At 44.1% G+C, this 12,109-nt stretch overlaps 1 protein-coding gene across 1 annotated transcript in view; it reads left to right on the top strand.

The window, feature by feature from the left end:
• The window catches only part of LOC124721504 (tyrosine-protein kinase transmembrane receptor Ror-like), a 132,274-nt gene that overhangs the window by 77,391 nt on the left and 42,774 nt on the right, over positions 1–12,109 (top strand). The window contains exon 7 of the mRNA XM_047246520.1: positions 6,528–6,738. Within this exon, the coding sequence (XP_047102476.1) occupies positions 6,528–6,738 (211 nt within the window). The remainder of the gene's footprint in view (positions 1–6,527; positions 6,739–12,109) is intronic.

The raw sequence follows: 12,109 nt of genomic DNA, 5'->3' as shown, positions 1-12,109 counted from the left end.
GTGTAGGCTCTGTGGTGAACAGAATAATGGTGGGTCAGATGAGTGATCCATCCTACAAGAGGTATGGGGGTTCTCTGGCAGGTGGCAGCACTGTGACGACATACTGTGGCAACAGCTGCAAGCACACCCAATGTGCAGTCGTGGATTGGGTCAGTAAGCAATCATAAGGTCATGTGCATGTCGTGCTTGAGTGGTGCTTAATTAAGTCAGTTGTGTCTGTGAATGCCAACATGCTGCATGTGTTCATCCATGCAGACTATGCAGACATGTTGTTTGTGTGTGGGTACTGTAATGAAAGTGCCTGTGCGGCTTTGGAAAAATATCAGAGATATGTCCCTAATCAATGAACCCCCTGTATCAGGGTATTTCCCAGGGTTTTTCAAACATTATTTGAATCTGGAACACTGCCCAGTTTATGTGTAATGTCAGACCGTGAGGCCATCCAGTCAATTGAGGAAAAGGATGACATTGCAATGTACAATGGAGTCCCAACACCAGAACATGGCACATTAGCCATCAGCTTGATATCCCACAAATGTGAGGCTGGTGCAAGGGGTTGTATCCATTCCACATGCTGCGCATGCAACATCTGCATCCAGGTGACTCAGTAAGCAGACGACAAGTGTGTGAATGGTTGGCTGTACACAGAGTCACTTTATTTACATTTAGTTCAATAAACCCCCCACCCTCAATCAATCAATCAATCAATCAATCAATCAAACTAACTTTGTTTACAGGTGAGGCTACATTTACATGCAATACTATCATGAGCACCCACAATTCTCATACATGGCCAATGGATAACCCACATTACACTAGGGAAACATGATTCCAAGTTAGGTTCTCAGTGAGCGTCTGGTGTGGTATGGTTGATGACATGGTAATAAGACCTGTGATTATGCCAAATCACATGACAGCTAATAGAAGACCCACGGGCATTTTTGGAAGATGTGACTTTAAAGCAGCAATGGAAAATATACCTGCAACATGATGGATCATAAGTTCACTGTAGCAGACATGATCCCAGTCTCTGAATAACACATTTCCTCAACTGTGCACCCGCCTGTGGTTTCGGGGGTTAGAATAGGGCTGCGGTATTCCTGCCTGTCGTAAGAGGTGACTAAAAGGAGTCTCAAAAGTTTCGGCCTTATGTGATGGTCCCCTGTCATTTTTGACCTCCGTATCCCAAAATTCTTCCGAAGAGTGAGCCGATTAGGGAAGGGCGCCTTACTTGGTGCATTGTGTCCATCTTGCAGTCCGACCTTTCACCAGCTTATTCGTTGTTGCATTGCAGTCCTGCCTGCTCTCCATCTCTTGGGCATGGATATGTTCCTGCGTGAACTTTCTGCCATGTGAAGTGCAGTGCCACTTTCTGCACTGACGGCGACCATGGACTACATGTCACCTAATATCCAGCACGGTAGCCAGTCCGTTGTTGTGGGGCCGCCATGCACCCTGTTGGTTGTAGCCCCCCTGACAACACAGGGATCGCTCTGCTGATGCCTGCGCCATTTACTCCCCATGTATGTCAAGGAGTAGATGTCCATCTCCTTGGGGCATCAGGACTCCCGGCAAGGGCCATCCTGCCAGGTGGCCCTTGCTGTGGCTGGGTGGCGCCCATGGGGAGGGCCCTTGGTTGGAGTAGGTGGCATCAGGGTGGATGACACACAATGAAGCATGGCACATCATCTCTTGCTGGTGGCCAGCCACCAGCAGTCTCTAAGCATTCGAGGGCTCATTTTAAAGCTAATGTGTATGACCCCAAATCTTTCCCCTCCTTGGCCACACCATGAGAGGAACGAAAGGATATGAATGACAGTGAAATGTATTCGCCTCAGTATCTCGTCTGTACCAGAGTTGATGGGAAATCCTTTGTATCCGTGAAGCCTCAGTTCTTTGTAGAGCATCTACAGGACAAGTTCAGGGAGGCGGAGGGCTTGTCCAAAATGCGGTCCGGTTCAGTCTTGATAAAAACAGCATTGTCTGCCCAGTCACGGGCCTTGCTCGCTTGTAAGAAGCTGGGGGATGTTTCAGTTACTATCACTCACCATAAAAGCTTAAATATGGTCCAGGGCATTATTTTCCACAGGGATCTCCTTTTACAGTCCGATGACGAGCTGCATGCCAACTTAGAGCGACGAGGTGTCCATTTCGTCCGGCGCGTCCACCGGGGTCCGAGGGATCATCAAGTTGCCTCCAGTGCCTTCACCTTGGCCTTCGAGGGTGACACGTTACCTGAGAAGGTCAAGGTGATGGTCTACCTTTGTGATTTCAAGCCATTTATCCCTCCCCCATTGCGGTGCTTCAAGTGTTGGAAGTTCGGCCATATGTCTTCCCGCTGTGCTTCCAGCCTCATGTGTTGTGATTGTGGTCATCCATCCCATCCTGATACTCCGTGTGACCCGCCTCCCATCTGTGTCAACTGCGGAGAGCACCATCCCCCTTGCTCGCCGGACTGTAAGATTCTACAGAAGTAACGGAAAATAATGGAATAAAAGACCCTGCATCAACTGACCTACACTGAGGCCAAGCAGAAATTTGAATGGCTTCATCCCGTGCGCATGCAAGGGTGCCCAGAAGAGTGACGCTGTGGCAGTGACAGAAAGATCGGAAAGTGGTCACTACCACACAGGTCATCATGCACACTCCATTGGACAGACGGTAAGAGGCTAGGGCTGCAGATCAAAAGGTCGATGGCTGAGTACCTGCCATGCACCACACTGAAATGTGTGAAGGCACCATCATTTAAAATGGAAAGGTCGAGCTGTGTCAATACATGCTCAATGGTGGTGCCTCGACCTTTTGCCACTGACCCACCCCACAGATGGTTATGGGCGTTGAAGTCGCCCAGTAACAGGAAAGTTGGCGGCAATTGGGCTATCAGCGCAGCCAGGACATGCTGTGGGACATCACCATCCGGTGGAAGATAAAGACTGCAGATAGTAACAGCCTGTGGCGTCCACACCCGAACAGCGACAGCCTCTAAAGGTGTTTGTAGAGGGACAGACTCGCTGTGAAGGGAGTGAAGGACATAGATGCAGACGCCAACAGATACCCTTTCATAAGCTGCCCGGTTCCTATAATAACCCCGATAGTCACGGAGGGCGGGGGTTCGCATTGCCGGAAACAAAGTTTCTTGTAGAGCAATACAGTGGAAAGGGTGAAGGCTGAGAAGTTGTCGGAGCTCAGCTAGATGGTGGAAGAAACCGCTGCAGTTCCATTGGAGGATGGTATTGTCCATGGCTGAGAAAGGAGTGAAGGGACTGGGGAGGCAGTTTACGCCACTGGGTCACTTGTTGCCACTGATTCAGTACCCGCGTGAGTGACATCCATTGCGTCTGAGGGATCAGCGAGATCCAGGTCTTCAGCAGACGCCAGAATCTCGACCTCATCCTCAGATACTGAGCTTGTAGGAAGCGGTGGGTCGGGTGCCACCACAGTGTCGGGCTGGGATTCTTGGGAACCTTTTTCTTCTTCTGTTTCTCGCGCTGTGCCTTCAGTGGTTCTGGCTGAGAAGGCTTCCCTGGGTCAGTCTCAGGGACGGACGACGACCGTGAGGCCCTACGACCAGCAACTGGTGGTTGTTTCAGCCACTAGCGGGTATCCGCTTTTCCGCTGGTCTGAACTTGCAAAGGGAGGTCCCCAAGGGACCCCTTACTGGCGAGAGGAGCCGAAGAAGTCTTACGCTTCTCCGGCTGGGAAGAGGGAACTGATGTCCCCGATGGTTGGGGGGGGGGGGGGGGGGGGGTTGCTCCTGAAGTAGATGGAGCAGGAGCAACAGGAAGTGAAGTGCCCCCCACCATCAAGGGGGCAGGTGTGGTCCTTCGACTTTGAGAGCTGACTGTAAGTGTTGCAGCTGATGGAACTGTAGCAGGAGTGACAGTGGTGGCATAAGAAGGATCTCTGTTTGCGGAATCCATGTTGATTTTTGCAGAGGAGAAATTCATTCTCCAAATAAGTCATAATTCTTTTAGCATAGAACATGTTCCATAATTCTACAGCAGATTGTCGTCAACAATATTAGTCTATAATTGTTTGCATCTGCCCTAGAGCCCTACTTTAAAATGAGAATGACCTGTACTCTCTTCCATTGCTAGGTACCCTTTGTTGCTCAAGCATTGTAAAACCTGTTGCCATAGATGCTATCACAGCCTTATGATCACTGATACCATCCTCTATGTTAACTGATTCAATAAGTTCAGGTCTATTTATTGCCAGGAGGCCTAAAATGTTACCCTCACAAGTTGGTTGCCTATCTATCTGCTCAAAGTTATTTTCAGACAAGACATCCAGAACAGAGTTACATGAATCTCTGTCTCTGGCGCAAGTTTTGGTAGCATGACACTCTCAAAAGTCACCCCTATTACAACAGCATGATCAGGAAAATTATTAATGATATTCTGAAAGTTCTGTCTGAATCGCTCTACCACTAGAGCTCTTGACCCCACACGGTCTAGAAAAGCATCCGATTACCATTTTTAACCGAACTTTGATACTTAACGTCACTCACATTAATTCACAGTCAGAATCCATGACAACCTTGCTAGATTTTATCTAATTCTTTACTACAATAAAGATGGTGCCACCATTGGTGACTCACCTATCTTTATAATAAATAGTCCAATCTGAACTTCGGATTTGTTGCCATTAACATCTGGTTTCAACCAGCTTTCTGTTCCTAATACTGTCTTTGCATTATAGCCTTCAGTAAGTGATACTAATTCTGGACCTTTGCTTCGATGCTCCTGCAGTTTACTAAAGTCATATTAACCTTTTCTATTTCTGATCTGCGATGATGAACATTCTCTGAGGACATTGTGGCTAATTTATCAGGCAAATTGTCTTTGATCCCAAGGGAGGGTTTCTCTAACCTAAAAAAAGCATTTGTGCATGCCACACGCACTCCACTATCCTAGTAGCCACTTCCTGCATGTAGTGCACACCTGACATATTAAGGGGAACCCTACCATTCTGCACCTGATAGTGGAGGTCAAGAAACTGGCATCCGATACTGTCACAGAGTTGTCTGAGCCTCTGGTTTAGACATTCCACTCTGCTCCAAACTAGACTAGAGGACTGTGCTTAACCCTGGGTACGATGCTACAAATAGACAGCTTAGCCTGCACCCTGCGTGCAATGCTAGTTCCCTTCACCATATCAGCCAACCGCCGAAAGGACCCAAGGATGCCCTCAGAACACGAGCGGCTGGCGGCTGATGACATGTGCGACGGATGATGTGCCACTGTATGCAGCCAGTTGCATCCAGTGCACTCGATAGCTGCCGGTAGAGCCTCCTCCACTTCCCAGGCGAGACCCCCCCCCCCCCCCCCCCCTTCGCAGACATAGTGAATGTACACTGGCATTCTTTCCCACCTTGCATGCTATTTCCCTTTACGGCTCCATTACTCACCTAATGCTGGAGCTCCCAATGACAAGCATACCACTCTCTGCACTTGTCCAAACTGGGCAGGAAAATCGGCTGCAGGCCCAACAAGAGGCATCGCATGCTGGCTCAGAGTTATCATCAACACTGTGTGGTACCTCACACCTGTTGCCAATGCATAGGGAACCAGCCACGTGATCTGCTCTCACTTTTGCCTTCCAAGCAGTGACACGCAAACCCACCACTGGCTGCCACCTGCTCTCAGGTGAGGATGGATCGGTCAGATGTTGCATATCAGGAGATGCTGTGGCACCTGGTTTACCAGGGTCTTCCAGCGGCACCAAAGGTGTCGCAGGTCTTATCACCAGCACCCTGATATCGCCGCAACTTTGAACATTGGCCAGAAGTATGTCGACTGTAGCCAGCACACCTTCCAGCTGTTTACGGACTGCAGCCAGTTCTCCCTGTGTCCACTCACAACAAACACAGTTCCTAGCCATATCGTAGTGTGTAAAAAGCAGATACAAAATCTCAGATGGGGCTACTGAGTTTCGAATGTACACAAAATATAATGATTAGCTTACTGCCCCATTGGGCATGTCAGAGTATAGTGTACCCTGTATGCTGAGTAACTATGTGAAGATGGATTATTTGGATGATTTACTGATGGTGTGGGTCAAGTATTGCTTACGAATTTTGTGACTGTGTAAAGTTGTTTTCTCCAGAAATATTATTTAGTTGCCAGCAGCTGCATTGTTGAGCTCTCTTAATTCCAGTTATCAGCAGAAATTTGATGCTGTTCAGATTGTAGCAAAGATAAGTGGATTTAGTGGATTCTGGTATAAATAGTGATGCATCGCCATGACACTAATTCTTTTTTTAAGATCAGACAGCAAGCATGTGTAAAACCATCTCTCATAGTTCCTGATGAAGACAACTTTCTCATTTAAATGTAGTTCAGCAAGCTAGAATCATAGATCAGAATGGTCAACCATAGGCACATCAGTTATCATTGTCTTCAACCAGTATACCCTAACATATTGCACATGTTTATTAGTAATATGAGAATGGTATTATAAAGAGATGCTTTAGTGGTATTATGCTGATATTTATTGACCAGTTATTTGTTTGCATTTATTGACAGATTGCTGCTCTCAAATCGTCATTAAATTCTTCTCCTAATAAATCAAACAATAAAAACAATTGTAACACCAGTTACAACCAGATGATGGAAATGAACCTGTTGCTTCCAGCAACTAGAGAAGCTGAAGAAACTGTGTCAGCAGGCTTGAGGGCACGTGAATATGAACTGAAAGACGTGAAATTTTTGCAAGAACTCGGAGAAGGGGCGTTTGGTGAGATTTTTTCCTGCAAAATTTGTGTGTGTGTGTGTGTGTGTGTGTGTGTGTGTGTGTGTGTGTGTGTGTGTGTGTTTTCTTTCCAAACCATCACATGCAGTTCTTTTGGTGGTGCACAGTGTTTCAAACAATATGTGAAGAGCTTGATACTAAGGCTAATTTTTAACATAAATATTAATTTAAGGATTTGTGTATTTTTCAACAGTAATGAAGTTGAGCTGTCTGAATGAAACCCTACATAAATGTAAAAAAATCATACAAGTGAGTTGTTGAAAGTTTTCAGCTCTTTTAACAGTTATTCAGCTAATTATTTTCAAGTGCATAGGAGACGTTTTGATTGTAATTAATGTGAGTGGCCAGTTTTTCTTTTATGTTTACTGTAATTCTGTACACTTAACATTTCATCCATCCTTACAAGCAAAAATACAATACTGAGATATAATGAGTGCAATGGCCAGCCTACAGTAGGTCAGAATGTGCAGGGACTCAGTCCCAGTGATGGAACATTGACTTGTAACCATATAAAATTCTTCTAATAATAATGTAACCAGATTTGCACTAAATTTACAAACAGGATTCCTGTAAAATGATAAATTAACCATTAGGTTAATTTCATTGTATTCACATAAAACTGCTATTGCAACTGCATCTCAGTAGTATGATGTGGGTTTTTGTGGGACTGGCTATGTTAGTTACAGATAGTGTTGATGTTACCACAGGCAAAAATACAGGCTTTATTAGCAGAATAAATTTGTAGTTGTCAATTGCTCATGAATAAAATTCCAGTTATTTAGCTGCATCTTCAATGTGTAGGCATTCAACTTCAAACTTTTTGAAAGTTGGGCTTATGATATATTGCTGCATCCTGGGTATTGTGCATCATGCTCTGGTTCCAGAATGAAATTTTCACTCTGCAGTGGAGTGCGCGCTGATATGAAACTTCCTGGCAGATTAAAACTGTGTGTCGGACCGAGACTCTAAGTCGGGACCTTTGCCTTTTGGGGCAAGTGCTCTACCATCTGAGCTACGCAAGCACGATTCATGGCGCGTGCACACAGTTTTAACCCTTTCAGACCTGATTTTTTAGTTACTTATTAAAAAGTATCTGACATCATTTTTACATTCAGGTGAGTCTCCTGACAGCATTTTTCTAAGAAAAAATTTCATATGATCTCTAGTTTTCTAGATATTTAATGTACACAATTGTGTTCATCAGGTCTCGAGCTTCATGTCATAAATTACAGAGGTTAACACTGTGGATCAAGTATGCCACTCTTTATTTCACTTTAAAACAGAAGAAACAGTAAAAATAATTCCAAATTACAGTTATTATTTAAACAACAATGATCAAAACACTGATTTTAAGGTTTTGTATGAAACTGTAAAAAAAAAAAATTCTGTCCTTTTGGAGACATAAGTGTACTTTACATTTTCTGCACTGAATTCTAGAACGCCCTGTACATTTTGGAAATTTGCAGTGACTTGGAGCTCCATCATGCAAAGGCAAATGGTCAATGGAATCAAACAGTATCTCTGTAGCTGGTCATAATTCTCCTCTTTTCTTGGTATGACTCTCATGTCTGAAGCCAGTCCTTCATCAGACAGACGCCCCCTCTTCTTTTCAGTCACTTTCTTCTGGCACAGTATCAATCCATCTACTACCCTGATACGAAAGGAAAGAAGGTCCATTTGCTTCTTCTTTGGGATAGACAGGTTGTCTGCATCTAGTCTGTATGCCAACCAACTCTGCACGCTGGCAAAGTCAACAGCGTGAAAAATCGTACGGAAAGGCCATTTTCGAGATCTGATAAAAACTCTGTAGTAGCTTATCAATTGATCAAATAGTTCCACACGATCCATTGCATGATTACATCTTCTCAATATTTCAGGTCTTTCTACTTTCACCCATTTATGGTGTTTTTTGTCCCAACACTCAACTTCATCCACTGAGCCTATACCAACAAACTTTGAACACAATACAACTGTCCTATAGTCTAAACACTTACACATGGTAGTGTCATCAGCACTAGTGATTATTCTCAGTAACCTCTGGTTTGTTTCATTATTGTTTTATCATCTAAAAAAGGCAAGTTCTTTCCAAATCTGTTTTGACGGACAGTATCTGCTGCACTGATGCCTTGAGATTTCAGAACTTGAAACAAGTGCTAAGGTGAAAAGAAGTTGTCAAAGTATAATTTATGACCTTTACTTTTTCAGAGTGGAACAGAAAATTCTAAACCAATAGCAGGACCTAACCCAAATTTTTTACAGTATGCGGTATTTAGTTCAGTTGTAGCACCTTGATACAAAAGAAACTCATGCACTATTCCACTCTTTTCACATGAAGACTTTGATTCCCCATGGACTTAGTTTCTGCTTGACATACTGCTTTGCAGAAAACTTCCCAGTGAAAGGAATAATTCCTTCACTGACACTAACATTCTCTTCTATAGGAAGTTGACTGCAGCGTTTTCAAATGGCTGAGTAAATTGGCCTGACTTTGTAAAATTTATCTTTATTTTCAGGTGGCTTTTCCAGATTGTTCATCAAGAATAAATTTGTTCATAATTCTAAAAATCTGTCTCTTGACATGTTTTCCCAAAACATATTAACCTTCAGGCTTGTATCCCAATACATTCATAATCTGGGAAATTTCAAGGTGCCAGTCAATATATGCAAACCAAATAGCATCTCTAGTGCTTGAGGAGTTGTCTGCTTGAATGAGGATTTGCCTCATTGTAATGCATAAATATGAGTGTGTGCTGCCATGCTAGTGAACAAATCATCTGGTATATATCTTTTTTAGTACTGCATTGGAGAACACAAGAGAAATTCTTCATAATTTGGAGATTTGTATGTTTCTGCAATGGTACTTAGAGGCTTTCATTTCCATTTTATGGATTCTTTAGGTGTCATCATTATTTTGTCACACAGGTTATGCAATTCTGGGTTGTTTTCATTGCATAAAAAGTTCATTTCAGCATCCACCACCTCTCCATCATCATCATCTTCAGATATGGTGTCTCTACACACATCATTCATACCCACTTTATTTGCTCCAACACGTTTTACTATTTGTGGAGCTTGCCTTTCAGTAAGTGGTACACTGTCATCCTCATCTCCACTCAGACTAATGTCAGAAACGCCACCATTTTCAATTATGTCCATAATCAAGTCCCAATCTTTCTCCACAGAAAGATATTCCTTTTATCCATATTTGTAAGTCAAAAGCCAGCAATATAAAATAAAATCATATGTACAGGTCACTTATTCTCCTACTTGCTGCTGGTACCGAAATTAATGGAAAAATTACCACACACAACCACCATAGCCATGCAAATATAGCTGAGACACATTTTGGGTTATTTTTCCTATTTTACACCATTAAGGACCTGTTGTACACAAATGTGTACATTAATCTTACCTGACACATAACACAAATATGAATTGAATGAAATTGCTGAAAATTCCACTGAAAGAACATCTAATGTTTCCAAAAGAAGGAAACCACACAAAACATTCATAGACAAAACCCACAAACTGACTATAATAGCAATAAAGTCAATGAGTAATGGCTTCCCACAGAGAGACAGCACCAGAGAGTATATTTTACAATGTGGTTCACAGACTGCTGACAAGAGAGCAGCAGCTGCTGGAGCATGGCTAAAAGAAATATACACAAATGTCCACAGTGGGTTTGGATGCACCTGACATTTCTTGTCAGCGAAATATTAGCGAACAAACTTTATGTACACAATTGTGACCACCAGGTCTGAAAGGGTTAATCTGCCAGGAAGTACACTGTGGTTGTTAGTTGCTATCTGGTAAGAGACAGGTCCCAGGATAGCGTCCAACCTTTTGCCAGTGTTTGTCATGTAATGTTGAAGAACTTCAGAAGTGTCTAGGAACTTAAAAGACTGCTTGGACCATTGTAGCTTGAGCAGTATTGTATGCCAGCAGTGGCACATTCTTGGGGAAGGGAAGACTGTTTTTTCCATAGGGAGCTCCACCAACAGTGGTAGGGTATGGGCACAGTGACCCCATATTTCCCAAACTGGAGACTGACCATCCCCACCTGACTTCTTCTACCATAAATTCTGGGCATACTTCAGGGACCATTGTTAGGTGCAGTGGTGGAACATTGTGCGTTTCGGAGAACATTGGCCTTGGCTGCACGACCTGGACTATGAGGAGGGTACACATCTCTGTTTAAAAACCCTCAGCCTTAAGGTGTGCTTCATGCTGATGGGGTGAATGGCTGTTGAAGTAAAACAGTCTGTATCGGGAAAACTTTGGGGCACCTGCTGCCCAAAAGTTGTATCAGGCTTGCTCAGGCACATGGGACTCTGCCTAGGTTGACATTTCTCTCCCTAGTGACTCGTCTGAATTCTGTGAAGTAACCTCAGTTGAAATCTACTTGTGACATGACAGGTGTACCATCAGTTAGTACCTACACACATTTAACAAAGAGATCTCAGATGGTCAGTCCGCCCAAGTAGTAGTCTCAGAATTATAGTAACAGGGCACTAGACTGCCATAACACTTTCATTGTCATCAAGAGAGCAGAAGAAACTTTCTGGAAGACCCTTTCAATATTGACAAGGGGCTGGAGGCTATTGCTGGGTCCTCAAAAAGCATTAAACAACTGCCGCGCCGGTTAGCCGCGCAGTCTGAGGCGTCTTGTCATGGTCCACGCGGCTCCCTCCATCGGTGGTTCAAGTCCTCCCTCAGGCATAGGGTGTGTGTGTGTGTGTGTGTGTGTGTGTGTGTGTGTGTGTGTGTGTGTGTGTGTGCCCTCAGGCATAGGTGTGTGTGTGTGTGTGTGTGTGTGTGTGTGTGTGTGTGTGTGTGTGTGTGTGTGTGTTATCCTTAGTGTAAGTTAGTTTAAGTTAGATTAATTAGTGCATAAGCTTAGGGACCAATGACATCAGCAGTTTGGTCCCATAAGACCTTACCACAACTTCCCAACTTTCCGTTAAACGACTTAGTAAGGGAGGTGCACTTCTAGTTGAAACTGCCACACCCACACTGAGAAGCAGGACGATGATACTGGAGACGGGATTAAGGGAGGGGTGGCTGTTTTCGTAGATGACTGATGCCACTCCTTTCCTATCCCTCTTACAATGTCCATACTAGTAGTTACAGTGGAAGTTCTCACACTGGTGTAGATCAGAGTGTTCTTTATATCTTTCCACCTCATGATCTGTCGGATGTAGATGCGCTGACAGCTATTCCACACACTTCCCCACACATTCCTTCTCAAGAGTGATTTCATTGCACACAGTGTGCTGTGGGACTCGGTTACCACATGCCCCAGGGGTGAAATTATCAAGTGCCTTGTCCATTTAGTCTGTCTGCCTTTTGAACT

Source organism: Schistocerca piceifrons, chromosome X (assembly GCF_021461385.2).
Source record: "Schistocerca piceifrons isolate TAMUIC-IGC-003096 chromosome X, iqSchPice1.1, whole genome shotgun sequence".
Taxonomy (NCBI): Eukaryota; Metazoa; Arthropoda; class Insecta; order Orthoptera; family Acrididae; genus Schistocerca; species Schistocerca piceifrons.
The sequence above is the reverse complement of the archived record's forward strand: the minus strand, read 5'-3'. Positions and strand labels throughout refer to the sequence as shown.